Source organism: Leptonotus elevatus, chromosome 2 (genome assembly GCF_054856555.1).
Source record: "Leptonotus elevatus isolate MCC_2025b chromosome 2, RoL_Lele_1.0, whole genome shotgun sequence".
NCBI classification, from domain to species: Eukaryota; Metazoa; Chordata; class Actinopteri; order Syngnathiformes; family Syngnathidae; genus Leptonotus; species Leptonotus elevatus.
This window is the reverse complement of record NC_141240.1, coordinates 22,348,117-22,374,829: the sequence shown is the minus strand read 5'-3', so window position 1 is coordinate 22,374,829 and position 26,713 is coordinate 22,348,117. Positions and strand designations below refer to the sequence as shown.

Here is a 26,713-nt window from a genome sequence, read left to right as displayed (position 1 = left end):
TTCCTATCTCAGGGTAGGTCAACTCGCTGTTCAGGGTTAGCCTCAGTGTTTGTTGAACCTGCTTTGTGAAATGGACCCCCTGAACACATTTCCTAATGGTCAAAAATTCTGTTGTGTCATCAGGGTAAATTCTATCGTTGTACCGATGAGGCCAAACACACTCCCGAACAGTGCAAGTATGTCAAACTTTCACATCTTTTTTTTTTAAACCACGATGACATCATATTTACGTGTGTGTTTGTGTGCACGCAGAGGCACGTTTGTGGTGTACAAAGATGGAGACGTGAACCATCCGATGGTGCGAGAGAGAATTTGGCACAACAGTGACTTCAATTTTGACAACGTGCTGATGGGAATGATGGCGCTCTTCACCGTGTCCACATTTGAGGGCTGGCCCGCGTGAGTTGGTCATCACGTGTGTGCGTGCGCGCGTGTTTTGATTCGTTCAAACCCTCCGCCCACCCCCCAGCCTGCTGTACAAGGCCATCGACGCCAACGGGGAGAACTCGGGTCCCATCTACAACTACCGTGTGGAAATTTCCATCTTCTTCATCGTCTACATCATCATCATCGCCTTCTTCATGATGAACATCTTCGTGGGTTTCGTCATCATCACGTTCAGGGAGCAGGGCGAGCAGGAGTACAAAAACTGTGAACTGGATAAGAACCAGGTGACCCAAGCCCCACCCCCGCCCCCACCCAACCCCAACAAAAATTCCTCCGCTGATGTCGCGTGTCGTCCCACAGCGTCAATGCGTCGAGTACGCTCTGAAAGCTCAGCCCCTGAAGCTCTACATCCCCAAGAACCCGGTCCAGTACAAGTTCTGGTCCATCATCAACTCCACGGCCTTCGAGTACGTCATGTTTGTGCTCATCCTGCTCAACACCGTCACGCTCGCCGTCCAGGTAAACACCTGAGGGTGGAGCGCAGGGTAGGTGGGGTTGAAGTGGGTGATCCCGGGGGTGGAGCTGAAGGCGGGACAGAAGGGGGGCGGTGCAGGTAAACTGAGGGAAGGTGGAGTCAAAGGAGGTGGTCCAAGTGTGTTTTTGTTGTGCGTAGCATTACGAGCAGTCCAAGAACTTCAGCCACATCATGGACATCCTCAATATGGTCTTCACTGGACTCTTCACTGTGGAGATGCTGCTCAAGCTGTTAGCCCTCAGACTCAGGGTGAGATGAGTTTTCCGCAGGAAGTGTTTCCATGGTAACAGCACTCACCTGCGTATGTGTGCGTGTGCAGCATTACTTTGTGGATGCGTGGAATTCCTTCGACGCTCTCATCGTGGTTGGCAGCGTGGTGGACATCGTCGTGACGGAGTTTAGCGTATGTAAACAGACAAACACAAGTATGCATTTGCACAGATAGTCGACTGTCACTCACCTGTGTGTGTTTGTGTGTGTGTGTGTGCACATATCAGAGCGGCGAGGATAGCTCTCGAGTGTCCATCACCTTCTTCCGCCTCTTCCGAGTGATGCGATTGGTCAAGCTGCTAAGCAAAGGGGAGGGGATCCGCACCTTGCTGTGGACCTTCATCAAGTCACTGCAGGTCTGATTGTTATTACAGGCATATTACTGTGTCGTTACACTATTGGATATGGTTGTTTACACAACTGACCCCCATTTAGTTGAACAGTTTAGTACTATGTTATTACACCAGTAGACAGGACTTTGACCATTACTCATTTTAACACAATATTACTTGTTATTACACTTGTGGATATGACTATTTACAATTCTCCACCACTTAACATGTTATTACTATGTTATTACACCTGTATGTGCTACTTATTAAACACCAGTCACTGCTATTTAGTTACATGGCTTATTGTGATATTATTACACCAATAGATTAAAAAAAAAGGTTTTTAACCCAAATTAGCCACTACTTACAACGCTTGGAAATGTATTACTGTACCAGAACGTAAGTCACCACCACTTATTATTAGTTATTACACTAGTGAATAATGCTTCTTCTTTTTTTTTTTTTTTACATAAGTCACTACTACTTTGTCACATGACTTATTGCAGGAATTCACTTGCCATTACAATTGAATTACCAAACACCACTACTTTGCGTAACAGGTTATTATTACATTATTGCATGAAAGCGCTATATCAATTTAGTCAATTTACCATTAAATGCTATCTTGTAAACGCAAGTCACCACAAGGTGTTACATGGCTTATTACTATATTATACTATTTTGTACACTAGCACAGACCCATGTCAACACCAACTAACTAGATAGACCATTACTATGGTATTATATATACCTTTAGATGCTACTTTTTTCAAAAGTCACATCTATCTAGTTAATAAGGTTGTTACTGTGTTATTACACTTTTAGAAACGACAGCACTTTTTAAAACCCAAATCAACCTTCTTAGCTAGGCTCTTACACCAGTAGATGTGGTTCAATAACTGGTGTTTGTGTCTTCGCAGGCGCTGCCGTACGTTGCCTTGCTCATTGCCATGATTTTCTTCATCTACGCCGTCATCGGCATGCAGGTGAGATCACTGGCCAATGCGAGCTACTTCTCTGCTAACATGGTGCCTTAGGACAGTACAAGACGAGCACAAATGTATGTGGCTTAGCACGAATAGTTTTTGTTATGCTCTCCAGAAAAATAAATCCCAAATGGTGATTCACAAATGGCCAAGAGTTGACTGTACAACGTAATGGAGGAAATAAAACATGTCTTGTGACATGTACTCCTGTGTCTTCACCAGACATTTGGGAAGATTGCCATGCAGGATTACACACAGATCAACAGGAACAACAACTTCCAGACATTTCCTCAGGCCGTCCTCCTCCTCTTCAGGTTGGGTGTTTATCAGCACTTCTTATTCAGCCTCTTGACTGTACATGACTTTGAGTGTGTGTGTGTGTGTGTGTGTTGCAGGTGTGCAACAGGCGAGGCATGGCAGGAGATCATGCTGGCCAGTCTTCCTGGGAAACGCTGCGATCCTGAGTCCGACTGCGAGCCGGGAGAAGAGTTCAGCTGCGGGAGTAACTTTGCAATCGTTTACTTCATCAGCTTCTTCATGTTGTGCGCCTTCCTGGTGCGTGCACACATTACACACACACACCACTACACTCTAAGACGTCAGTATTTTTTTTTTTTACAAAGGCTTTTACTATGTTATTACACATGTAAATAATTTTTTTTCACACATCACTAATACTGTAAATAATCACAGTTGTAATAACTATGTTATTACTATGTTATTACACCAGTAGATGCAACTTGATTACATAAGTCACCATTACTTTGTGATTATTATATTATTACATCAGTACATATGGGATAGTTATACGGCACACACACAAACACACCACTACACATAAAGGCATCACTACTTAGTTAAGCAAGTTATTACTATGTTATTACACGATAATTGACATAATTTTACCTAACTCACCACTGCTTTGTTTATTTTATTACATTAGTAGATGCTCCTTTATTACACATATGTACGCAGATCATCAACTTGTTTGTGGCTGTCATCATGGACAACTTTGACTACCTAACTCGCGACTGGTCCATCTTGGGTCCGCATCACCTGGATGAGTTCAAGAGGATCTGGTCAGAATACGATCCAGAGGCCAAGTATGACCACTAGGAGGTGTAAACATCTTCATGACAGTATCAAAGCAAAATTGTTGCTTGTCCATTTCTGTGTTAACGTCTGCTAGGGGTCGCATTAAACATTTGGATGTTGTGGCTCTACTTCGGAGGATACAACCGCCTCTTGGCTTTGGAAAACTGTGTCCTCACAGAGTCGCCTGTAAGGTAATTAAAGCTGAAATACGTGTAACTTTCATATAATATAAAGTAGAACATCCAAGGCCTTACTTCCTGCTTGTATTAATGAACCTTTCCTGCCTGCGTCGATGTTGCTGTTCGGTAGCGTCTGGTGGCTATGAACATGCCTCTGAACGCAGACGGCATGGTGACCTTCAACGCCACCCTCTTTGCGCTGGTCCGCACGGCACTGAAGATCAAGACCGAAGGTACGACCGCGGGAAGCAGACGTTGCGGTCGACACGGCCGCCTGTTGATGAGCTCCGTTTGTGCTGTTGCTAGGCAACCCAGATCAGGAAAACGAAGAGCTTAGGGAGATCATTAAGAAGATCTGGAAGAGAATGAAACCAAAACTCCTGGATGAAGTCATTCCACCGCATGAAGGTACAAACGTTATCATTAGCACTAGCACTAGTCTTAGCATGCTAGTTAGCCTAGCTGCTTAACTCATTCACTCCCAGCCATTTTCACTGAAGCAACCCCCTTTGCTCCCGGCTGTTTTACTGGATTTTGACTGATTTTGCAAGGCCCACAGAATATTCTGTTCTATTTCTATAAAAACATGGAACATTCCAAAAGAAAGAATAGAGTCTCTTCTTTCATCAGGAAAAAAAGTATATTTCTATCTGTTTCTGTTTTGCAGCAATTATCATTAGAATTCACATTCCTGGTGAAAACACTGACAAAAATTGTTGCTACAATGTAAAAAAAAAAAGAAGTATTTACTTACTTAAAAAACCTAGTAAACTTTTTTCACTCAGAAATTCTAAGTACATTTTACAAGGAAAGATTTGAGTACATTTTACCAGTTTATTTTAAAAAGATTTTTTGAGGAACACGCCCACAACCCTCAGGTTGGGAAACAGCCACTCTACCACCTGAGACATGCCGCTTCTACTGTGTGTTAATATATTGATGATGTCAGGCGGAATCCCTGTACCTCCAAGACACCAGTTTTTTGTCTTATTTTGGACACACCAGCAATGCAGCACAGTGGAAAACAGCAAGAGTGGCAAGGTTTAGGTGGTAGAGAGTCCGTCTCCCAAGCTGAAGGTCATGAGTTTGGGTTAGTTTTTTTTTTAATCAACTGGTATAATGTACTCAAAACTGTCCTTGTAAAATTTACTTGACTTACTCTGAGTGAAAAAACTTTACTATACAACGTACATGGCCCTGGCTGATCTCTTATACTCTGCTGCCACCGACTAGCTGTTTTTTGTAATAACTGCCATTACTTTAAGCCACCTCCACACACGTCAGAAGCTGCAACAAAGCCTTCTGTATGCTCTTGCATGAAAATAACATTAAAAACGTATTAATATGTTTTGGGGAGTGAAGGACAAAATATAAAAAAACGTATTTACACGTTTTGGGGTTTGAATGAGTTATGGTTGACTTTCTAAAAGTCAGAAGGCAAATGCGAAACCATAGACCATTACCCTCAGACCTCTCTTTGGTGTTTTCCTGCTTCAGAGGAGGAAGTGACAGTTGGGAAGTTCTACGCCACCTTCCTGATCCAAGATTACTTCCGCAAGTTCCGGAAGAGGAAGGAGCGAGGGGGTCTGAGTGTGGAGACCGACGCCACCAACCCGTCAGCTATACAGGTCTGACAATCATGCGCTCGTCAATCATACAGCGGGCGCTTATTGACGTGTGTGCGTTTGCAGCTGTGTAAAGCGGGTCTGAAGACCCTGCAGGATCTCGGTCCGGAGATGCGTCTGGCCCTCAATGAAGACCTGGAGGAGGAAGAGGAGGAGGAAGAAGAAGAGGATGAGGAGGCCATGAGGGACGAGGAAGAGGTGGACCTTCTTCTGTGATGTCACACACACACACTTACGTGCACACGGTCACTTTCTTCACACCTGTGCAGATGGAAACGATGGGACCACACAAAAACCGGCGAGGGTCCGTCGTTCCTGCCGGTCCAGGGGGAGTCATGGAAGACGGCGGCGTGGTGAACGGCGGTCTGATCCATCGGGTCGGTTCCCTCGGCAAAATGTCTAACGGCGGCGATTACGACGCTCGCATCTCCCGGCGAGACAGTCTGAGGTCATCTCTCAATCATCACCACCGCCGGCCTTCGGTCAGGAATGGCCTTCTAGACCACGCCCACAAGAGGCCGTCACATTACAAACATGGAAGGTAGGAGACTACGAATGCAAGTCATGTTAAACGACAAAAATGGGTCTTATGCTTATAAACTACAAACATGGAGGGAGGCTGAAAACTATAAATAAATATGGAAAAGTGCTTTGATTGACAGGAGGGACTTGAGGGACAGACATTGGAGGAATGGAGACATGGACATGTCGAGAGAGTCACGTTACTACACAAGAGAAGATGACGCAGAAAGCATTACGTCCACAGAAAGGTTAACACACACACACACATTTGTCATACTATCTTAGTGGGGACATAATGCATTTCCTAGCCCGTAACTTTAACCTTAACCATCACAATTGATTGTCTAAACCTAACCCTTATCCTAACCCCAACTTAAATTAAATTCAAAACTTAACTCTAAAACCAAGTCTTGACCCTCATAAAGAGGTCTGAACTTGTGGTGCCCACCAACATGTCCCCACAAGTACATGTCGGTCCCCACAATGATAGTTAAACCAGAAATACGGAGAAATACCATAATGGAGCAAAAACAAAATCACACCTAACACTACATTTACTACGTATGTATGTCTAGATATTACCCTGATGATCCTCTGCACCATGACGGCCACGCCCCCTACAGTCACTATGACAACGGCTACAGCGAGGGTAGGAGGACAACACGCAGGCGTCTTCTTCCGGCCACGCCCACAGGTGAGCTGCAACCAATCCCAACGTCTGTGTGACATCATCAAAGATGGCTGACGGCTGATTTGGCCGCCAGGTCGAAAGCCGTCGTTCAACATCCAGTGTCTGAGGGGTCAGGGCAGCAGTGATGACTTGCCCATGCCCGGAACCTACCACCCCAATTCTCCTCCACTCCGCACCCGCACTCAGGTACACACGCACTGTCAGGACAACACGCTCACACAGAAACACACTCATACAAACTGTACGTACATGCTCACGAACACTAACATGTTTGTCTCACTATCTTAGTGGGGACATTCCATTGACATAATACATTTTCTATCTCCTTACCCTAACCTCTACCATAACCCAATTCAACTATTCATACTATGTAACAAAAACAAAACAAAAAACACACACATACAGGTTTGTTTTACTATCTTTGTGGGACCATCTCATTGACCTAATGCATTTCCTAGCCTCTTCCCCTAACCCCAACCATCAAAAATGATTGCCGAAATGTTGGCCCCACTATGTAAAAAACAAAACAAGAACACACACAGGTTTGTTTTGTCCCCACAAGTCGGTCCCTACAATGATAGTTAAACCAGGAAAAAACACGCGCGTATGGGCCCCACAATGTAGCAAAGACAAAGACAAAGACACACATTGTGGGGCCATTTCATTGACATAATGCATTTCCTAGCCCCTTCCCCAAACCCCAACCATCAAAAATGATTGCCTACCCCTATTCCTTACCCTAACCTCAGTCATAACCCAATTCAAACGTAAACTCAAAAACCAAGTCTTGACCCTCAAAAAGAGGTCTAAACTTGTGGGGCCCAGTATAATGGACGGGTGGGCCCCACAACTCTGTGAAATCCCAAAATGTTGTCCTCACTATGTAATAAAAACAAGACCACACACACACACACACACACACAAATACACACTAATGCACATGTGCAAAAATACGCACACTTTCACACAAACAGTTCCGTTCTCCTGCAGACGTACAGCAGTTACGATTGTCCTCCGTCGTCCGGTCCCGTGTCTGCGTCGTCGTCCACGTCGTGGGCCAATCCGTGTCCACGCCGCGGTCGCCTCCTGTACGCCCCTCTCATCCTGGTGGAGGAGGAGGGCAGCCCGGCGTGGGGGCGTGGAGGAGAAGGAGGACGAAGAGGAGGAACAGGCGGAGGCCGGGAGGACAAGCTGACAGGAGTGGGAAGAGGTGAGCCACGTTGGGTCCGTTCAGCGCCAACTAACCGCCGGTTACCCGTCGTTCATCAGCTGTTGCGTTTCCGCCGGCAGGTGTCAACGTGACGGGTGCGGCGCCGAGTCCCGCCTGGTACGGCAGCCCGGGAGGTGAGCCGAGACGTCCGAAACAAAATGAGACCATCATTTGAATCAATCGCCATTTGAGCCGTCACTTGTGTTCCGCAGCCCCGCCTCCTTACAGGGCCTACACCACCCTCAGAGTTCCTTCTCAGCTCGGCGCTCCGTTTGGCGAGAAACGAGGCTCGGCCGACAGCCTGGTGGAGGCGGTGAGACCAAAAGCCATCAGACATGATTAGTTGAAAAAAGCCCATCAGACACAACTAATCAGAAGACAGAAGGGATTCATCGAAATAGGTCGATCAGGCATGAGAAATCGAAAAAAGTTGATCAGGCATGACAAATTGAAAAAAATCCAATAAACCCATTTGAAATTTTTGATTTAAGAATGAATAATCAGAGTTGCACAAACATGGCTAACAAAATAAGATTAGCCATTACTAAAATAAAAATTTTGGAAGTTGACCAGACATGACTAATTGAAGGACGTCCATCATGCATGACTAATCAAAAGAAGTTAATCAGACATGACTAATCTGTGGAAGTTGTACCGACATGACTGTCAAAATAAATTGATAAGGATCAGGTGAGACTAATTGAAGAAGAAGAAGTTAATCAAGCATGTCTAATTGAAGGAAGTCCATCAGACGTGACTAATCGAAAGACGTTAATGACTATTCTGTAGAAGATGTACTGACATGCAGCAAAACGAGTTATCAGGCATGACTAATCGAAATGCAACAACCAGAAATGACTACAAGTAATCAAAGGAGTTCAATCAGACATAACGAATTGAAAAAAAGGTATTCAGGCATGACTTAAGCTGTGCATGCATTACTAATCAATAGAAGTTGATCAATGATCACACCTTACTATTACTGGGATGTCAAAGCTGTTGCTGATTTTTTTCTCGCAGGTTCTCATCTCTGAAGGTCTCGGCCTTTATGCACGTGATCCCAAATTTGTGGCGTTTGCAAAGCGCGAAATCGCAGATGCATGTCACATGACCGTGGACGAGATGGAATCGGCCGCCAGCGACCTGCTGGGGTCCACGAGCCACGACTTCCTCAACACCGCCAGCGCAGATCCCACCGCGCTCTACAGCGACGAGGAGCCAATCAGGACGGGCCGAGAGGAAGAAGAGCTGGCCGACGAGATGAGCTGCGTGACGTCCTTTTGATGGACAGATGCTCACGGCCAATCAGAGACCGGGGAGGTGGGCCATCGGCAAAGCCCGGCACGGAGTCAAAACTCATTGAAGGAAGCAGCAGAGGAAGGTGGCCGCAACGCTCATATGCGTGGCATGCAGTTGCACGTCATGTCCAGTAGGCGGCGAGGACGAACCTTCAGGTGTTTACAAACAACTGCAGAAGAAAAACCTTCAGTTGGGTGTTGGGTGCTATCTGTTAGCATTGTCTAGCCAGCTGCATAGCATGCTAGCGGTACAGATAAAAGAAGAAAAAACTTATTTCACTTCCTTTTAATGGTTTGGACATTTTCAACTCTCCCAACAAACAAAACACTCTTGTTATTTAGTTCCACCTAGCTCAACACAAATATTGTTGTCTGTCTTGGATGTCATGATGCCGTCACATGAGAATTAGCCTGAGCACAAGCTCAATGCTAACTGCTAACACAGGAGATAACCAACTGGATTTAGAGCCGGAAGTCGGCTAGAAATACGAGCGTCAACTGAGCCGCAATGTTGTGCAAAGGACTCAAGGTGTCAACAATGACTTTTATGGTGGGGTGCTAACCGTTAGATATTTGCTAACGCAAGGATTCACTTGTAGAGTACATACCAACAAAAGAAAACTTTTCTACTTTTTCACGTTCCACTCGTCGCTTTCGCGTCTCTTCTTGACGAATCAGAGAAACAGATAATTGAAGTAAGATGGGCAGACATGATTAATCAAAATAACTTGGTCAGTCATGAATGATAGAGATAAGTTGATCGGGCATTACAAATTGAAAAAAAAGTTATCCATACATGACTAATTGAAAGAAGTTGAACAGACATGATTAACTGAAGGAAGTACATCAGACATGACTAATGGAGAGACAAAAAAAGTTATGCAGGACACTCATCAAAAGTTGATCAGGCAGCACTAATAGCAAAATTGTTCAATCAGGCATGTCTAATCGAAGTAAGCCCATCAGACTTGACTAATTGTTAAAAAAAAATAAAAAATCAAACATGATTAACCAGTGGATGCTAATCAGGCATAACTAATGGAAAGAAGTGAAGCAGACTTGGGTAATCAAAGGTTCAGGACTAAGAGTAAAAGCTGTGCTAACTGGATTCACTTGGAGTACATGCCAACAAAAGAACATTTTTGTACTTTTCTAGCGAGCTATATCCAGCTGTAGCTGCATCCGGTCGATGAGTTACTTCTCGTTAAGATGTGGCCACAAGTGGAAGCGACCGTCGCCTGTCTCGCGCCCCCGTGAGGAGAGAGATTGAATTTTATATTGTTTTTTGGATATACTGGAAGGTGGATTCTTGTTTTTGGTCTCATTTTTGTTGTCAAGATGTTTTTTGTTTTTTTGTATTGATGCTGACCATCAGCAGTCCTCGTGTCTTCTTGTGTTCTTCCTGACCGTCGACCGAAGGGCTCTCTCACGGAATTCCCTCCAAATTTCAGTCACGTGACGAAGTCAACCGTGCGTACCTCAAATAAAAGAAATTGCAAACAAATGTGTGTTGAATTGCTCAAGACTTCATCGCACATGACATAAACACACAGGTGAATATGTCGTATTAGGGTGATTGATTGATTTTTACAAAAAAAAAATTCATTACTGTACACTAAACTGCACTGACAACATGGCTGCGAACATTTCTGTAGAAGTTTTCAAGGAAATCTCAGGAAGAAATAAAAACATTTAGTTTTTAACATATCGCCCAACCCTATAGCACTATGCTAACATGCTAGCATAGACGTTTACAAATCAGAGCCATATATAGAGAGAGTTTGGCCAACTTGGTTTCAGCAGGGTAACAAGATGGCGTCCACATGTCATGTGACAAGCAGTCCAGTCACACTGTGATTGGTCAACTTCTGGTCACATGACATATGGACGCCATCTTGTTACCCTGCTGAAACCTAACAAGAACCAAGTTGGTTTCAGCAGGGTAACAAGATGGCGTCCACATGTCATGTGACCAGCAGTTAACCAAACACGCTGTGATTGGTCATGCTGTGATTGGTCACGCTGAGATTGGTCACGCTGCGATTGGTCAACTGCTGGTCACATGACATACAGACGCCATCTTGTTACCCTGCTGAAACCGAGTTGGCCATTACAAATGGCTCTACTCTGCCCCCTGCTGTCCATATATATTAAATACAGCAGACATGTGTGACTGTGACATGACTTGCCTTCCCAGCATGCACTGGGAGGTTGCCAAATCAGAATGTTAAGGTCACACTTGTCAAATAAAATCAGTGTATTTTCCCTTCTTTTCTTTTTTTTTTTGCATATTTAATGTGTATGCTTTTTGTGTGTAATGCCAGCATACACCCAGAGGAAGAATGATGACCTAATAACAGGAACATTTATTGTGTGCATCTATTCTGGCTGTTGAGTACCAAAGCACACACGATAATCATGTTACATTTTACCATTAACAGGGGTGATCGTGTCAGAGTCAAACGGTAAACAGAGCTGCGGCATTAAAATAGTTTAGCAGCATTAGCTTGTATGTAATAATAATAATAATGTGCTAAATTTGTGGGGTTGGGGAATACTTGCCTTTGGCCATGTCATGTGCCTCTCCGCTACACAATAAGAATAAGAACTGAGAAGACAGCCCAACTGTGCAGCAAGCTCTGCGACATTTGTGCATGAGGCACATCTGCACCTAAGAAAACAGCCAGTTTCAACAAGGCAAATGCTGTAGGCTATACAATTGTCTGCATTGCTGATCCTTGATGAAATGATGACACAGACGTGTCATTAAGTCACCTGGATACTCTTAATTATTATTACTACTACTTATTTTTACCTGTTTTTTCTTGAAAACAACACCACCAACAACAAAATATAATTAAAGTCTGTTTAAAAAAAATGATTACAAAAAATGCTGGCACCTTCATGGTCTTAAATTCTGGAATGCTGCATATTTATTTATGTCACGTGTAAAATATTAATATTGTATGATAATAAAATAAGATGAGCGCACAGGAAACACGTCAGCCCCTCCCGACCGTGTCTCCTCCAGCCCCCTCCTTCCAGCATCCTCCCCTTCCTGTCTGGTCCATCTGGTGTCGCGCTCGTACACATCCAGCATCATGGACGTCGTCAATCAGGTAAAAAACAACAATAACAAAAAAAATTCTCCACATTCCTCGACCCCGAAAAAAATATTCGATTTTTTTTGTTTTGTTAGCACGCTCGCGCTCGACGTCCAACCGCGCGTTTTTGCGCGTGCATGATGAAGCCTGCACCGCGCGTCCACGAAGACGAGCGCGCGCGAAAACGTTAACGGCGCACATTAGGACATAGAAGACGAGCTGGGTTATGAAGCGTACAGTCTGCGTGTAAGACACATGACGTGACGTCATCCGGTCCTTCGCGTATGTGTGCCTGAGGAAATGTGTAAAATGGCAGAGGAGGATGCTGATGCTGATGAGGAAAAAGCAACCCCGCCCCTCCTTCTTCTTTGGTTTGTGTCACGTGATGTTCACCTCTCGTGATGACGTCACACGGCCGTGTCCTCAAGTTAACGAGTGAGGCGCAAACAAGCTGATCCTGAATCTGTTAGTGGATGACAATAATTATATTATATATATATATATATTATATATTAAAAGGATATCATAATGTTATAACAATAAAATTAATAATAATGATAATAATAAACAATTGAATGCTTTAGCTCACCCTCTATCAAAAGTGAAGTAGATGTGTGTGGTTTTTAGTCTAAAATCGAAATAAAGCTCCTTAACTCACTTCAACATAGCTTTTTGGCACCAACATGTCATAAAATGGCGCCAAAGTAATATTTTTAGCACGTTATGAGGTTATCAGGGAATAACAAATGACTGATGTCTCCCCTAGCTGGTGACCCAGGGTCAATTCAGGGTGCTGAAGGTTCCACTGGGCTTTATCAAGATCCTACAGTGGGTCAGTTAATTCACACACACACACACACACACACACACACACACACACACACACACACACACACACACACACACACACACACACACACACACACACACACACACACACACACACGTACGCACACACACGCACACACACACACACGCAGACGATTGCTGTATGAGATGAGTTCACACTTTGTAACAAATGAGAATTGACTCCCCAGTTCTTCTCCATCTTGGCTTTCTCCACATGCGGAAGCTACTCGGGAATGCTACGCATGTCCGTGGAGTGCAAGAACCGCACGGACAGTGACTTGAGCATCGAGGTGGAATTCGAATATCCTTTCAGGTCAGGAACTGCACCTTGAGTACACGTGACGCTATGCTAATCTTGATGTGAACCTTCAAATTGTGTTTGTTTATTACTAACAATGTTCATGGGTCAATGTGAGTCACTTCATTTTAATTTGTCCCAAGAATATAAAAACACAACCTAAATATAATTTTTTAAGTTATTTATATTTATTTTTAAGAGAAAAAAAACAATCCCGCAGATTTTTTTTTCTAGGTTACAAACAGGTCACTTTGAGCCGCAACGAAACTAGAGGGTTAAGATGATAACAGTTAATGCTAATGTTTGTGCTAAGGTCAATGCTATGGCTAGTGATAACGATGATGGCTCAGTGGTAAAGTGGTCGTCTCCAATTCGCGAGGTTGTGGGTTCGATCCTTACCCCTGGTGACCATGTCGTAGCAGCTGACCACTGGTGAATGAGTTAATGTGAGGCTTCAATTGTAAAGTGCCTTGGGGACCATATGGTGTAGTTAAAGCGCTAGATAAAAAGCAGTCCATTTATTAATACATTAATGCTTAATGCTTTAATGCTTAATGTAATGCTAATACTGATATTGATGTTTATTTATATTATTAGTGGTAAAATTAGTGCACCAGTGAAAACTTAAGTGCCAATATTAGTGCTTATGTTAATGCTAATATGCGTGCTAATATTAATGCTAATATAAGAAGTAGTTAACATTAGTTTTTTTTGTTGTTGTTTTTTTTGTGTTTTTTTTTCTCTTGAGAGAGGCTCAGTATTGTTCATTCGGTAATCTTACCGATTCGACATGTCATCATCATTGCTCTCTCTTTTTTTCCTTTTTCTTTTTTTTTTCAATGTGCGTCAGTAAGTGCGTGTGCGGGTGTGTGTGTGCATGTATGCGTGCGTGTGAGTGTGTGCTCATTAATTCACCTAAAACCTATTAAAAATCCCATACCGCTCACCTAAACCGAATACTTCAGAATCCTGCTAGAGTCGTGAAGTTGTCAGGAGACCCGGGGAAAGATCAAAGAAAAGAAAGAAAAATGAAATCCAGCACCGACTTCCCAAAGTCAAATTGATTTAAAACCGCAAAGAGGAAGGACCAGTTAACTTTGTATAAGGCTTTTTCTGCATCCAACGATATAATAATATAATTTTTATCATGCCGCTGTGACATGCTAATAAGGTTAAAGAGCCTCCTAATATTATTAGTAGAGTGACGACCTTTAATAAAGCCTGTTTGGTCGCTATGAATGATTGTCGAGATTACTGTTTCTAGTCTAGATACAAAGGCCTTAGCGATAATTTTAATATCAGTGTTAATTTGTGAAATCGGACGGTAACTTGATGGATGGGTGGGGTCTTTTTATTGCTTTAATAAAAGTTTAATTGCAGCTGTATTCATGTGTTAATTTATGTTACTACTCTTAAGAATAGCGCAGCAAGCATTAACCAAAAGTGCTTAAAAAATATAGCCGGATAACCATCCGGGCCAGGTGCTCTTCCATTAGGCATACTATCTAGAGCACTGTACAGCCTGTTTATAGTGAGTGGCGCATCTAACATATCTTTATATTCAGTAGATAAATTAGGTATATTTAAGCTATATATATATATATATATATATATATATATATATATATATATATATATATATATATATATATATATATATATATATATAGGTATAATTATGACTAAATATGCTCAGGGTTAGGCTTGTTAGTTCCTGAGTATAGGTTGCGATAATACTTATTTAAAAATTGTATTAATTTCTTCTGGTGATTGTATGCGTTCACAATTTTTGCAATTTTTTTCTGAAGTTGGTTTGCAAGAAATTTACCTGATTTGTTATTATATTCAAAGTTGTTGTATCTCAATTGTTGTATTATAAGCTCTGTCTTTTTGGATAACATATCGTCTAATTGTATTTTTGTATTTTGTAAGTCAGTCCATATTTGGTTATTTGGGTTTATTGCGTATTCATCTGTCAGTTGTTTAATTTTATCTTCCAGTCTTTTTCAAATTGTTGATCCTGTTTCTTTTTATAAGATAAATATGATATAATTTTACCTCTAATTACCGCTTTCCCAGCTTCCCAGAGAAGAGATGAAGATAAGTCTGGAGAGTCATTTATTTCCAAAAAGTCTGCCCACTCTCTTCTTATAATTTTGTCATGTTTGTAATGTTTGACGACTATCAATGCTAATATTAGTGCTGATGGGCAGTACTGGATAAATTTTGTATTTGGTTTTAGAAAAATTCTGCCTTTATGGTCAAAAACGTCTTTAAATTAGAGTAAAAAAAAAATCTACTATCATTATTTTTAAACATACATCTTCTACCTTTTTGTTTCATAAGCACTTCTCCATTTGGCTGGCAAGTTTTAGTTAAAACTATCCGCCAGTAAAGTCTTATGAGCCGAAATTCCAATGAGTTCTTATTCTTGGTGCTAGTTTTAATTCCAATATTAGTGCTAACATTAAAATTAACGTTGATGCTAAGGTTAATTCTAATATATTGGTAACGTTAACACAAATACTAGTAATAATGTCTTTTTGAATGTTTGTGTGTGTGTCAGATTACATTACGTGCACTTTGACGCCCCCACCTGTAAGGGTGGCAACCCGGAGACTATCTACCTGGTAGGCGACTATTCCTCCTCAGCGGAATTCTTTGTCACCATCGGCGTCTTCGCCTTTCTGTACGCCACGGCAGCACTCTGCATCTACATCTTCTTCTTCGACAAGTATAAGGAGAACAACAAGGGCCCACTGGTGGTGAGTGTGTATTCATGTTACTGACTGTAGGCTACAGTAGGCCTATGCTTTTATGCTAATATTAGTCATAACAATGCAAACATTCATGCTTTAATGCTAATATTAATGCTAGCATTGGTGATAACAAAAATACAAACATTATGGCTAACATTTATGCTAACTTAGCACTAATGTTAATGCTAAGATTAGTGGAAATACACAGGACTGATTGTGGCATGGGTGAATGTTTTAATTCAGCTGGTCTAGAAATATTTTGAACATGAAAGCAGGCGATGTAATGTTGTGAGCTTGTACGTGTGTGTTTTTCGTGCTGCCATGCAGGACCTTGGCGTGAGTGCCGTGTTTGCCTTCATGTGGCTGGTGAGCTCGGCAGCATGGGCTAAAGGTTTGTCTGACGTCAAGATGGCAACAGACCCAGACCAGATCATCACTTTGATTAACGCCTGTGACGCCGAGGAGAACCAATGCCGTGAAGTCCATGACCCCGTTATGTCTGGACTCAACACATCTGTGGTGAGCAGCGACTGCTAACAACTAATGACAGCTAATTGTGGTTGACAGCCACCAATGATGGCTAACGACAGCTCACGACAGCAAATAGCTCTAGTTACCTCTAGGGACTGCTAACAACAGCTAATGACCACAAGTGACCTCTAACAACTGCTAATGACAGCTAATAACACTAATAACAACTGTCTAACAGTTACCAACGACAGCTAACAACATCACAATACTGCTAACAATACTGCTAACAACATCTTACAACAGTTAATAACTGCTTAAGACTGCTAGTGACGATAACAACTGCTGACACCAGCAAACAAGCTAGCAAGCACTAGTTAACAATTAATGGCTGCCAAAAACTACTAGCAACTGCTATAATCACTGCTAACAGTTGGATAGTGACTACTAACAACTACGAACGATAGCTAGTGCTAAAAAGAGTTAATGACCACTAAAGACTTCTAACAACTCCAGCTAATGACAACAAGTTACTGCCAATGACTGCTAAGAGGTCAATAGTGACCACTAATGGCCACTAACAACCAAACAACCCCTAGTGACTGCTAAAAACTGCTAACTTTAGCTAACAACCTCTAACAACTGCCAAGGGTCACTAACAACCACAACTTGTGACTGCTAACAACAGCTAACAAGTAATTGCTAATGACCGCTGCCCTCATCTGGATGCAGGCGTTCGGGTTCATCAATCTGGTCCTGTGGGTGGGAAACCTGTGGTTCGTCTTCAAAGAGACGGGTATCATCGCCCCCTTCATGAGAGCTCCGCCCACTCAGGAGAAACCCCCCACTGCGCCAGGCACCTATGAGCAGGATCCCTACGCAAGTAACCAGGAGGGCTACCAGCCTGAGTACAACCAGCAGGGTTACAACCAGGTGAGCAATATATTGGTTAACTTGCTACAAACTTCTGTAAAACATCAAGACCCATAGAACCTCTAAAACCTTCTTAATGCCCTAATTCATAACCTTGTAGTGGACAATGGAACCTTCATTATCACCACTAGAATCTTCTGTAGAATATTTGACATGTAGAAACACCAGAACTTTCTTAATAGACACCATTGCAACTTTGTAGTGGACATCCAGAACCTCCTTGATCACCAGTATAACCTTCTGTAGAACATGCAGATGAAGTAGAACACAAGACTTTCTTAATAATTGAGTGGAGCTCCGTTCTGTTCATGTTCCATGATTCCGTTTGCAGGACGCAGAGCAGGGGGCGCCCACCTCTTTCTCCAATCAGATGTGAGCCGATGAGAAGTTGGTGAGTTATAAGGGAATATTACACGTGTACAACATTTGAACTTGTTGATTTGATGCAAATTAATCTCGTAAGTCAAGGTTTCACTGTAAGAACGAATAATAAAAGTGGACTCAGTAGTAGGTCATTGCGCAAGCAAGCATTCTTTCACAATAATCACACATCTTGGTTGTGTTTTGCTCTTCACAGGAAGCATCGGAAGCAAATGCCTGCCTCCAGCCTACTCGCAATGCAACACACCAGAAACGTTTATTGGGAGAGTGGATTCTGGAGCTTTAATTTTGACTTTAGACTTAAAAAAATGAGATCAAAACTGACAAACTAACAAAGGTCAAACAGAAAGTATGTGAAACATTTGGAATGACCTGGAAATCTGCATATTGGTCAAAATGTTGACAATAGACAAACAATACCACATATACAATACATGGTGTCCAATAAAAACATAAAACACACATTGTTGTCTGTGTGATATTAGTTTAAGCAGACTGTTTATTGTTGTGACTTAGATGAAGATCTAATCACATTTCATGACCAATTTATGCAGAAATCAGGTCATTCCAAAGGGTTCACGTACTTTTTTTTCTTGCCAATGCATATACTTACAGTGTTCTTCCGCTATGAAAAAATGTGCACGTAATTGTTGCCCACCCATAAAGGTTTATAAGGACAAGGAATGGGCTGACTAAATGAAGCTTCTCCCCTCACTTCAACATCGTTTCTTGGCATCTAGATGCCAGAAAACGGTGCCAAAACAATCGTACTTTTAAATTAGACATGGCTATGGCCTGCGCACAAAAATGTTTTAACAAATAATGTCCTTAAAGACAGGGCAAATTCATGCTGAACAGCAAATATGACTATATATGCATATATATATATATTTGTTAGCTATACCTAAATATACCTATATATCACATCTATTTGTTTCTCCTTGTCGATCTTAAGTGAGCATCCCGTGTGTAAACACACCTAAACCAGAGTAAAGCTGGTTTCAAACCTAAAAACAAGCGAACATCTTAAGTAAAGTCAGAAACCAATATGGCTTCCTTGTAGTTTTTAGTGACTTAGCAGAAATGACAAACAACATTGTTGGGAAGCTAGCTTAAGTGGCTAGGTTAGCTTCTTGGCTGCTAATCAGCGAGCCAGCATTACGTCCCCACACAAAAACAGCAGCAACAAAAAACAGCTACAGTTCCCACAGTGGATAAATCCATCAATCTTGGGAACGACATTTCTGCTGACATTCACTTTTGCCCCTTCAGCCAATCGGCAGCCATCTTTGTGGATGTTTGTGTTATACAGTAACTGATAGTGTGTTGGCGTGTGTGCATGTGTGTGTATGTTTTGACATTTGTTACATTATGGGGCCCATATTCCGGGATTTTACAGACTTGTGGGGCCCACTTGTCCTCGTGGGGCTATTTAAAGTTTAGACCTCTCTTTGAGGGTCAAGACTTGGTTTTAGAGTTTAGGTTTGAAATGGGTTATGGTTGGGGTTAGAGTAAGGATGCTAGGAAATGCATCATGTCAATGGGAGGGCCCGTACACGTGCGTGCGCACATGTGTGTGTGTGTTACCTATCGCTCGCTCCACTTTTCTTTGTTCCTCTTACTGTTGCTCTATACTTGTGACTCCTGATAGAGACAACCATAGACATTGTTACATATATGTCTCATTGTGTTGGTTTGCCCGTTGCGGTAAGATGTTTGCGTCTGCCATATTGGATGTGGCAGATCTGCCCCATCAACTGATACAAGTAAATGTACTGAACTTCAGGGAGCCACTACCTACAAAGTGCTCAAAGCTACTTCCTCTCTTTAATTATTAGTAAGATAATTGGGCACAGATGTTTTAAAAAACAATAACGACAACATGTGTCACTCTTAATCTGAGTATTATCAATGTTTACTGTTATAGAAAATTGGTGCCAGGTCTAGACCAGAGGAAGTAATATTCCCCAGAGAAGTTACTAGATGTGAAAGCAAATTCTAGTCCTCAGTGAAGGTTCTCATTTCTAGTGATGGTATTAGTCGCAAGAGAGGTTCTCATCCCAACAGAAGGTTTCAGTCCTGTGCGAACATTTACTACGAATACTACATTTAATACTAGCCCCGAGAAAAGGTTATATTCTTTAGATAAACTTCTAGTACCAATGAAGGTTCTATTCTTGAGAGGTTGTAGTCCCCAGAGAAGGTTCTAATTCTGAGAGAAGGTACTCATCCTAAGGGAAGGTTCTATTCCTCAGAGAAGTTTCTACCCATGAGAGACGGTACTAGTCCCAAGACACATTCTCATACCAATAGACAGTCATAGTCCTCAGAGAAAATTTTAGTCTGAAAGGAAGGCACTATTCCCCAGGAAAGACTCTAGTTCCCAGAGAAAGTTCTAGTCCCCAGAGAAGTTAATAAATGCAACGTTCATTCACACTTTGAGTGTAAAACACTTGCTAAATCTCCAAACTGCACACGACTGTGGCATATTCACCCACGATTCCGCTTCGCCACATTCAATATGGTGGCAAAATAGACGTGCAATTCCGGACTCGGTACGTCTTTGTTGACGCCATGAAGATGATGGCAATGGTGAAGATGATGATGTACGTATAATTTGTTCCTATGCCGCTCCCCCTGCTGTGTTTATCCGCCGGAATGATTCAATAAACAACAAAGAAAAATCAATTGTGTGGCGTGGTTGTGAGCAAACCCATAAATAAATGCTTCAATTTATGGTATTGCCAAGGTAAGTAATTGTCTCACTTGTGTCACCAACCAGCACATCTGACACGGTCATAATCTCAAGGTTATATTCCTAAGAGAAGGCTCTAGTCCCAAGAGAAGATTGAAGTCTTGAGAAAAGGTTCTTGTTCTGAGAAAAGGTTGCAATCCCAAGAAAAGGTTTTTGTCCTGCGAGAAGATTTTAATTATAGGTGCAAGTCTTGGTCTCTTATATCCTATCATCCTGAGAGGAGGTTCTAGTCCCAAGATAAGGCCTTATTCCGGAGAGAGGCTTCAAGTCTTGAAAGAAGGTATTTGTGCCCAAAGAAGGTTCTCACCCTGAAAGGAGGATCGAGTCTTGAGAGAAGGTAGTAGAACCCAGAGTAGGTTCTCGTCCCGAAGGTACTAGTCCCCAGAGAAGGTTCGTTTTAAAAGAAGATACTAATGCCCAGAAAAGGTTGTCATCCCAAGACAAGGTAGCAGTCCCAAGAGAAGGTTTAAATCTAGAGAAATGGTACGACAGCCTCTGGGGCTGTATGTTCTCATTTTGAGAGAAGGCACTATTCCAAAAGCAAGTTGTAATTTTAGTTTCTAGTCCCGAGAAAATAGTCTTGTCCCCAGAGACGGTTCTCATCCAAAGGATAATGTAGTCACAAGTGAAAGTCTAGTCCCGAGGCATGTTTCTCATCTCAAGTGATTTTGATTCTGAGAACATTCAAATCTTCAGACGAGGTACTTGTGCACACAGAGGTTTTGATTCCAAAACAAGTTATTAGTCCCAAAATAAAATTTTAGTTCCGAGAGAAGGTTTAAGTCTTGAGAATAGGTACTGATACCTAGAGAAAGTTGCATTCCCAAAAGGAAGTTTCACTTCCCATAGAACAGTCTAGTCTTGAGAGAAAGCTCTTGTTTCGAGAGGTTGCGGTCCCAAGTCAAGATTTTTATCCTGAGAGAAGATGCTTATCTCAAGAGAGGATTCAAGTCTTTAGACAATGTACTCATTCACAGAGAAGGTTCTCATTCTGGGGGGGGGTTAGATCAGGGGATGTCACGATTATTTGTCAACTCTGGGCTTGTGAAGCCCTTTGAGACTCTTCAGTGATTCAAAGTAATAATAAACTGGATTTGGTATAAGGTTGTCATCTATTCCTAAATAAAGACTCAAGTCTTAAGTGAAGGTTGTCATCCCCAGGGAAGGTCTTTGAGGTATTGAAAAAGGTACTCTCTCTCTCTCTCTCTCTCTCTCTCTCTCTCTCTATCCCTCTCGACTCTCCCCTCTCCCTTTCCCTATCTCATCACTCATATCATTATCCCCCTTTTCTATCTCCTTCTCCTAGCTCCATCCTCTCCCTCATTAATCCCACTCGCTCTCATTACTTACCCCCACCTCTCTCTCTGTCATCCCTTGCCCAGTCTCTCTCTTTTCTCTCCTCACCCCCTCCCCAGCCACCTCCTTGTTGTTGGCTTTTCGTTCGTGTTCAGTGGTCAGAATGGCGTCGCTTGGCCTCGTAGTGCTCGGCGCCGCACTGCTCCACATCGCTCAGGTAGGCACCATCGCGTCTTCTCTCTGATCAAATGTGATACTCCACTGCCTGCTTCAAATTAATGTTTTTTTTTTACTGCCATTTTGTGGAACCTGTGTGCGTGTGCGTTTGTGTGCATCTGCATGAGTGTGTGCGTTTGTGTGTCTATGTTGACGATTATTGCATTTCAGCTCCTCGTCACCTCGTCACCATAGTGACAAGAGGCAGTAGCCCACGGCAACAAGGCCTTACAGTCTCCTGGTGCTGAGTGTGCATGTGTGTGAGACAAACATGATTTTAGTGTTAACACAAGAAGAGTTTTGATTTGTTTAAAAAAAAAAAAAAAGACAAATAATGCATCTAATTAATTACAGGGAGCACAGTAGACTAGTAGTAGGTAAGCCCATTTTTAGGGCACGAGAAGCAAAGCCGCTGTGAGGTCCTTTTTATTTTTGTGGAAATTATTATTACTATTATTATATTGATCACGATATCAGACATTGGTGTTGGCTGATGGGAAGTGGCCTTTGTCAGTATGCATTTGCAGTTCGTGGAGGAGTCGGACATCAGAACCTGTTGGCCTACGACGACGACCGCAATGAGATGATGTCACGTCCGGCCTACTACCGGTCAGATGGCTGGAATGGGCCCACCTTGGAGCAAGCCCTTCAGCGATTGGTGGAGAAGGGCCAGAGGCGGGAGCAGGAAGAGGAGGAGCTGCGGACAGGTTGGATGAAACATTTCTCCATGTCATTTTTAGTTCAGGTCAGCAAACTTCACTTGCATTCTGCCACCCCGAAGTATCCTGGCACTTATGTTAACAAACGTTATGAAATGGTCTATTACCAATGACGAATATTCATGTGATGTTGATCAATCCATTTAAGTCTGTCACTTTCACGCAGCCTCCACTTTGCTTCGCCTCCTCGCCAAGGCCGAGGCTGTGGGATTGGTTGGCCCAGATGATGTGCAGCTGGAAGAAGAGGACTTCCAGGGCCGGGGCCAAGGCCGTGGTTTGAGCATGGGGAGGCCCCCCGCACCCTGGTGGACCCCCATGACCCCGCAGCTGCTTCAGGCCCTTCAAGACAGGTGATGTGATACTTTTAATAGCTTGTATACAAATAGTGGCAGCATTTTGGCATTATGGTAAGCACATTTGCCACACAGTTCTGGAGTTTGGGGTTAGCGTCTGGGCTCAAGCCTTCCTATTTGTAGTTTGCATGTTCTCCCTGTTCCTGGGTGGGTCTTTCCTTCCACATTCCAAAAACAGACTCTATATAAAGAGTCTTTTCCGGCTAGTTGGACTTTCTAAAGCACTTTATAAAGACTAGTCTAAGAGTCTTTACAGATTAGATTAAGAGACTATAGTTGGAATTTCTAAAATCTTTACGTCAGATATTCTGAAGACTCTACAGCAGTGGTGGCCAAGTTCGGTCCTCGAGAGCCCCTATCCAGCCTGTTTTCCATGTCTCCTTCCTTCAGCGCAGCTGAATCTAATGATCAGCTAATCAGCAAGCGTTGCAGAAGCCAGATAACGATCCTGATCATGAATCAGATGTGTTTGTGGAGAGAAACATGGAAAACAGGCTGGATAAGGTCTCTCCAGGACTGAACTTGGCCACCCCTGCTCGACAGTCTTTACGGGATTGGTTTGAGTCTGTACAGATTAGTGTCTCTTTAGACTGCACACTTGTTGGAGAGTCTTTACAAACTAGTGAGATGGACTTTCTAAAGGCTCTCTATAGACTTGTTGAAGAGTCTACAGCAGGGTTCACCAATTCCGGTCCTCAAGGTCCGGAGTCCTGCAGGTTTTAGATGTTTCCGCCTACCAACACACCTGATACTAAAGATCAGGATCGTTATCAGGCATGCTGATGAGCTGAATACATGAATCAGGTGTGCTAGTGGGCGGAAACATCTAAAACCTGCAGGACTCCGGACCTCGAGGACCAGAATTGGTGAACCCTGGTCTACCGATATGTGGAACAGACTTTCGAGACCAGTCCGACTTTCCATAGATTCCCTACAGATTTGTTGAAGGATCTTTACAAACCAGACAGACTTTATAAAGAGTCTTTACAGACTTGTTGAACTGTATTTATAGACTAGCTAAAGAATCTTTACAGGCTTGAGGAACGGGTTTGTGGAAGAAGCTTGTGCAACAGTCTTTATAAGTCTAATTTGATCTATAAATATTCTACAGAATCGTCTTTACCGAATATTTCAGAAGTCTTTACAGACTAGATGGACTTTCTAACAAGTCTTTACAGATTACCCAGTTTCTAAAGAGTCTTTACAGACTAGTTTACGAGTCTTTACAGACTTGTTGGACTCGCTGAAAAGTATTTTCAATATTTTTTAATACTGATGTGTGATTGTCAGGGTGGAGCCACAGGTAGGCGGAGCCCAGCTGGCAAAGGCAAGACTTGAGCGATTCCGGGATGATGACTATGATGACATTCATGATGACGACGTGAGGTAAACACAAATTGGCGGGTAAAATGAAAGCCATCTGAGTCTCTCATCACAGTGTCCCACTTTCTTAGACGTTTACTTGCTAGGATCCTGCCAATCATCAGCCCTGACTATGCCCCTTCCAACCGGCGTGCACGACGGGATTTGTCCGTCACAGATCCCGCAGGAACCACTCACAGGAGAAGCCGCCGTTCCCTCGGTGATGACGCCTTGCCACCGTCTGGCAACGAACCGCTGCTCCGGGTGAAGAGGCTCGGTGAGGAAGAACAGGAAGGGCAGCAGCTTCACACGGGGGCAAATGCCAACGTGAGGCAACATGGCACCCGACGCCGGCGAGCCGCCCTTAACCACGCGCTGCTTCAACAGATTGTCAACTACGTGAGAAAGTAGGAGGCAAAGACAGGAAATGAAGAAGGAAGGAATTGGTGTTGTGTTGAGCAGAATCATCTTTAAAGTCATAAGCTTATTCAAGAAAATGTCTTCATCACAGGGTTATTGCTAACTTTTATTACAATTGAGTGAAAATCCTTTGAAAAAAAAAAAGGCCTCATTATCGTATGTGTGTACCCCGATTCAAACATGAAGACCAGCTGGGGGAAACACATCCTATATAATAGAATAATCGCTTAGGGTCCTTTTCAGCGATATCTGACAAGTGGGCCTTTGCCGACTGAACAGAAGGAGGAACAAATTCTCAAACTGGACCCAATTATCGGTATGGCTATACCCTGCCTTAGACAATAAAAATATAAAAAATGAATCTTTAAACACGATACACCACAGAATATTCGCTTGGCATCATCTTTAGAGACATCTGCCAATTGGGCCTTTGCTGACTTTATTCAGAAGGGGGTAAAAATGCTCAGATATTTGTCCACCCATCTTTAGCCATTGACAATATCAGAGCTGGAAAAAAAATTACACCCCCCACAGGACAGGATAATATTGAGAGCTTTACCACTTGGCCCCATCTGCCCCATCTCGTTGTCATGGTTTTTGTGTTGTTTTATGGAGCAGGGGTGTCAAGGTCAAGTGACGCCACCAAGAACATCCTTCAAAGCTCTGTGATTAGTTCCTTCTAGTTGTGTTTTTTGCACTCCAGCTTGTCTTGTGACCACATGTGTACGTGCCTGCATGGCACACTGTGTAACCAAAGTAATAAAGTTCAAAACATTAACCAGGTTTCAACTTCACTCAACAAATGCAGTGAACACTTGTTATATGCAGGGACCAATCTAATGCACATAGTGGCAGTTTTGGGCATGGGTAATTTTATATACGGTCGCACAGAGCGACAGTGCTGGAAAGGCGGCAATGCGCCACAAAATAAAAATCACAAAAAATGGACTCTCCTCTAAAATATTTTATAATAGCTTATAAAAAATAGTATAGTTACCCCAAATATATCCAAACTGTGATCCAAAACACTTAACTAACCTATCTTACAACATTACCCTTAAAAATAAATGGCTTTACAGGTTATTTGATTTCGTAAAAAATGCACTGGAAGTGTGAGGACAGATCTGTAAAAATACCACTGACTACTTTCTTTATCCATTTCAGGATATTTTATTAATCATACATACATAAATATTCTAATTTGTAAATACAGTATGTGACAAAGAACTCTTTATCTTTTGTTGAGAGCTTACTGTACCTTATGTTGAGCAGCTAGCACCTAGCTACTGGTCAGCTGCCAAAAGCCATTCAGACCTTTCTCTACATCATCTTGAAAGTTGATTCTCCCTCGACTGAAAACGTCCATCACGCTGCTGCGTACATGTGTGCGCTATCTACTGGTGGCCAATCGTAGCTATTCCCCTGACGTCTACTAACTTGGCACGTTAGAGTAGTAGTGCATTTGTGCGCCATCTTAGTACTACTACAGTATCTTCATTACTATTTCAAATGAGAACTGATCAAATGCTGACATGCTAACAGTTGGTATGCTAACATACAACAACAAAAACAAAAAATCATGGTAGCACTAGATCAGGGGTGCTCAAGTTCGGTCCTCGAGAGCCCCTATCCAGCCTGTTTTCCATGTTTCCTCCCTGCAGCACAGCTGA

The 26,713-nt window shown here is 42.7% G+C and overlaps 3 protein-coding genes across 4 annotated transcripts in view; all 3 read left to right on the top strand.

Annotated features, from left to right (window-relative positions):
- Window positions 1–10,634, top strand: part of cacna1fb (calcium channel, voltage-dependent, L type, alpha 1F subunit) — a 38,481-nt gene extending 27,847 nt beyond the window's left edge. For both annotated transcript variants that reach the window (XM_086067297.1, XM_086067295.1), the window contains exons 27-50: window positions 124–176; window positions 253–399; window positions 470–671; window positions 748–906; window positions 1,061–1,171; window positions 1,242–1,325; window positions 1,420–1,548; window positions 2,445–2,510; window positions 2,733–2,824; window positions 2,906–3,065; window positions 3,486–3,613; window positions 3,700–3,796; window positions 3,915–4,017; window positions 4,091–4,192; window positions 5,282–5,412; window positions 5,476–5,607; window positions 5,679–5,950; window positions 6,072–6,179; window positions 6,507–6,625; window positions 6,696–6,808; window positions 7,613–7,832; window positions 7,913–7,966; window positions 8,045–8,145; window positions 8,853–10,634. In XM_086067297.1, the coding sequence (XP_085923423.1) occupies window positions 124–176; window positions 253–399; window positions 470–671; window positions 748–906; window positions 1,061–1,171; window positions 1,242–1,325; window positions 1,420–1,548; window positions 2,445–2,510; window positions 2,733–2,824; window positions 2,906–3,065; window positions 3,486–3,613; window positions 3,700–3,796; window positions 3,915–4,017; window positions 4,091–4,192; window positions 5,282–5,412; window positions 5,476–5,607; window positions 5,679–5,950; window positions 6,072–6,179; window positions 6,507–6,625; window positions 6,696–6,808; window positions 7,613–7,832; window positions 7,913–7,966; window positions 8,045–8,145; window positions 8,853–9,116 (3,147 nt within the window). In that variant the 3' untranslated portion in view covers window positions 9,117–10,634. The remainder of the gene's footprint in view (window positions 1–123; window positions 177–252; window positions 400–469; window positions 672–747; window positions 907–1,060; window positions 1,172–1,241; window positions 1,326–1,419; window positions 1,549–2,444; window positions 2,511–2,732; window positions 2,825–2,905; window positions 3,066–3,485; window positions 3,614–3,699; window positions 3,797–3,914; window positions 4,018–4,090; window positions 4,193–5,281; window positions 5,413–5,475; window positions 5,608–5,678; window positions 5,951–6,071; window positions 6,180–6,506; window positions 6,626–6,695; window positions 6,809–7,612; window positions 7,833–7,912; window positions 7,967–8,044; window positions 8,146–8,852) is intronic.
- Window positions 10,635–12,147: 1,513 nt separating this feature from the next.
- LOC147178915 (synaptophysin-like) lies at window positions 12,148–20,610 on the top strand. The gene is made up of 8 exons (XM_086067313.1): window positions 12,148–12,249; window positions 13,001–13,066; window positions 13,272–13,396; window positions 15,948–16,146; window positions 16,468–16,659; window positions 17,341–17,541; window positions 17,873–17,932; window positions 18,119–20,610. Exons 1-7 carry the CDS (start codon window positions 12,232–12,234, stop codon window positions 17,915–17,917), a joined length of 846 nt encoding a protein of 281 aa, XP_085923439.1. The 5' UTR covers window positions 12,148–12,231; the 3' UTR covers window positions 17,918–17,932; window positions 18,119–20,610.
- Window positions 20,611–21,902: 1,292 nt separating this feature from the next.
- pcsk1nl (proprotein convertase subtilisin/kexin type 1 inhibitor, like) lies at window positions 21,903–25,821 on the top strand. Its single transcript, XM_086067314.1, has 5 exons — window positions 21,903–22,190; window positions 22,704–22,896; window positions 23,075–23,258; window positions 24,552–24,647; window positions 24,716–25,821. Exons 1-5 carry the CDS (start codon window positions 22,137–22,139, stop codon window positions 25,032–25,034), a joined length of 846 nt encoding a protein of 281 aa, XP_085923440.1. The 5' UTR covers window positions 21,903–22,136; the 3' UTR covers window positions 25,035–25,821.
- The last annotated feature ends 892 nt before the right edge of the window (window positions 25,822–26,713 follow it).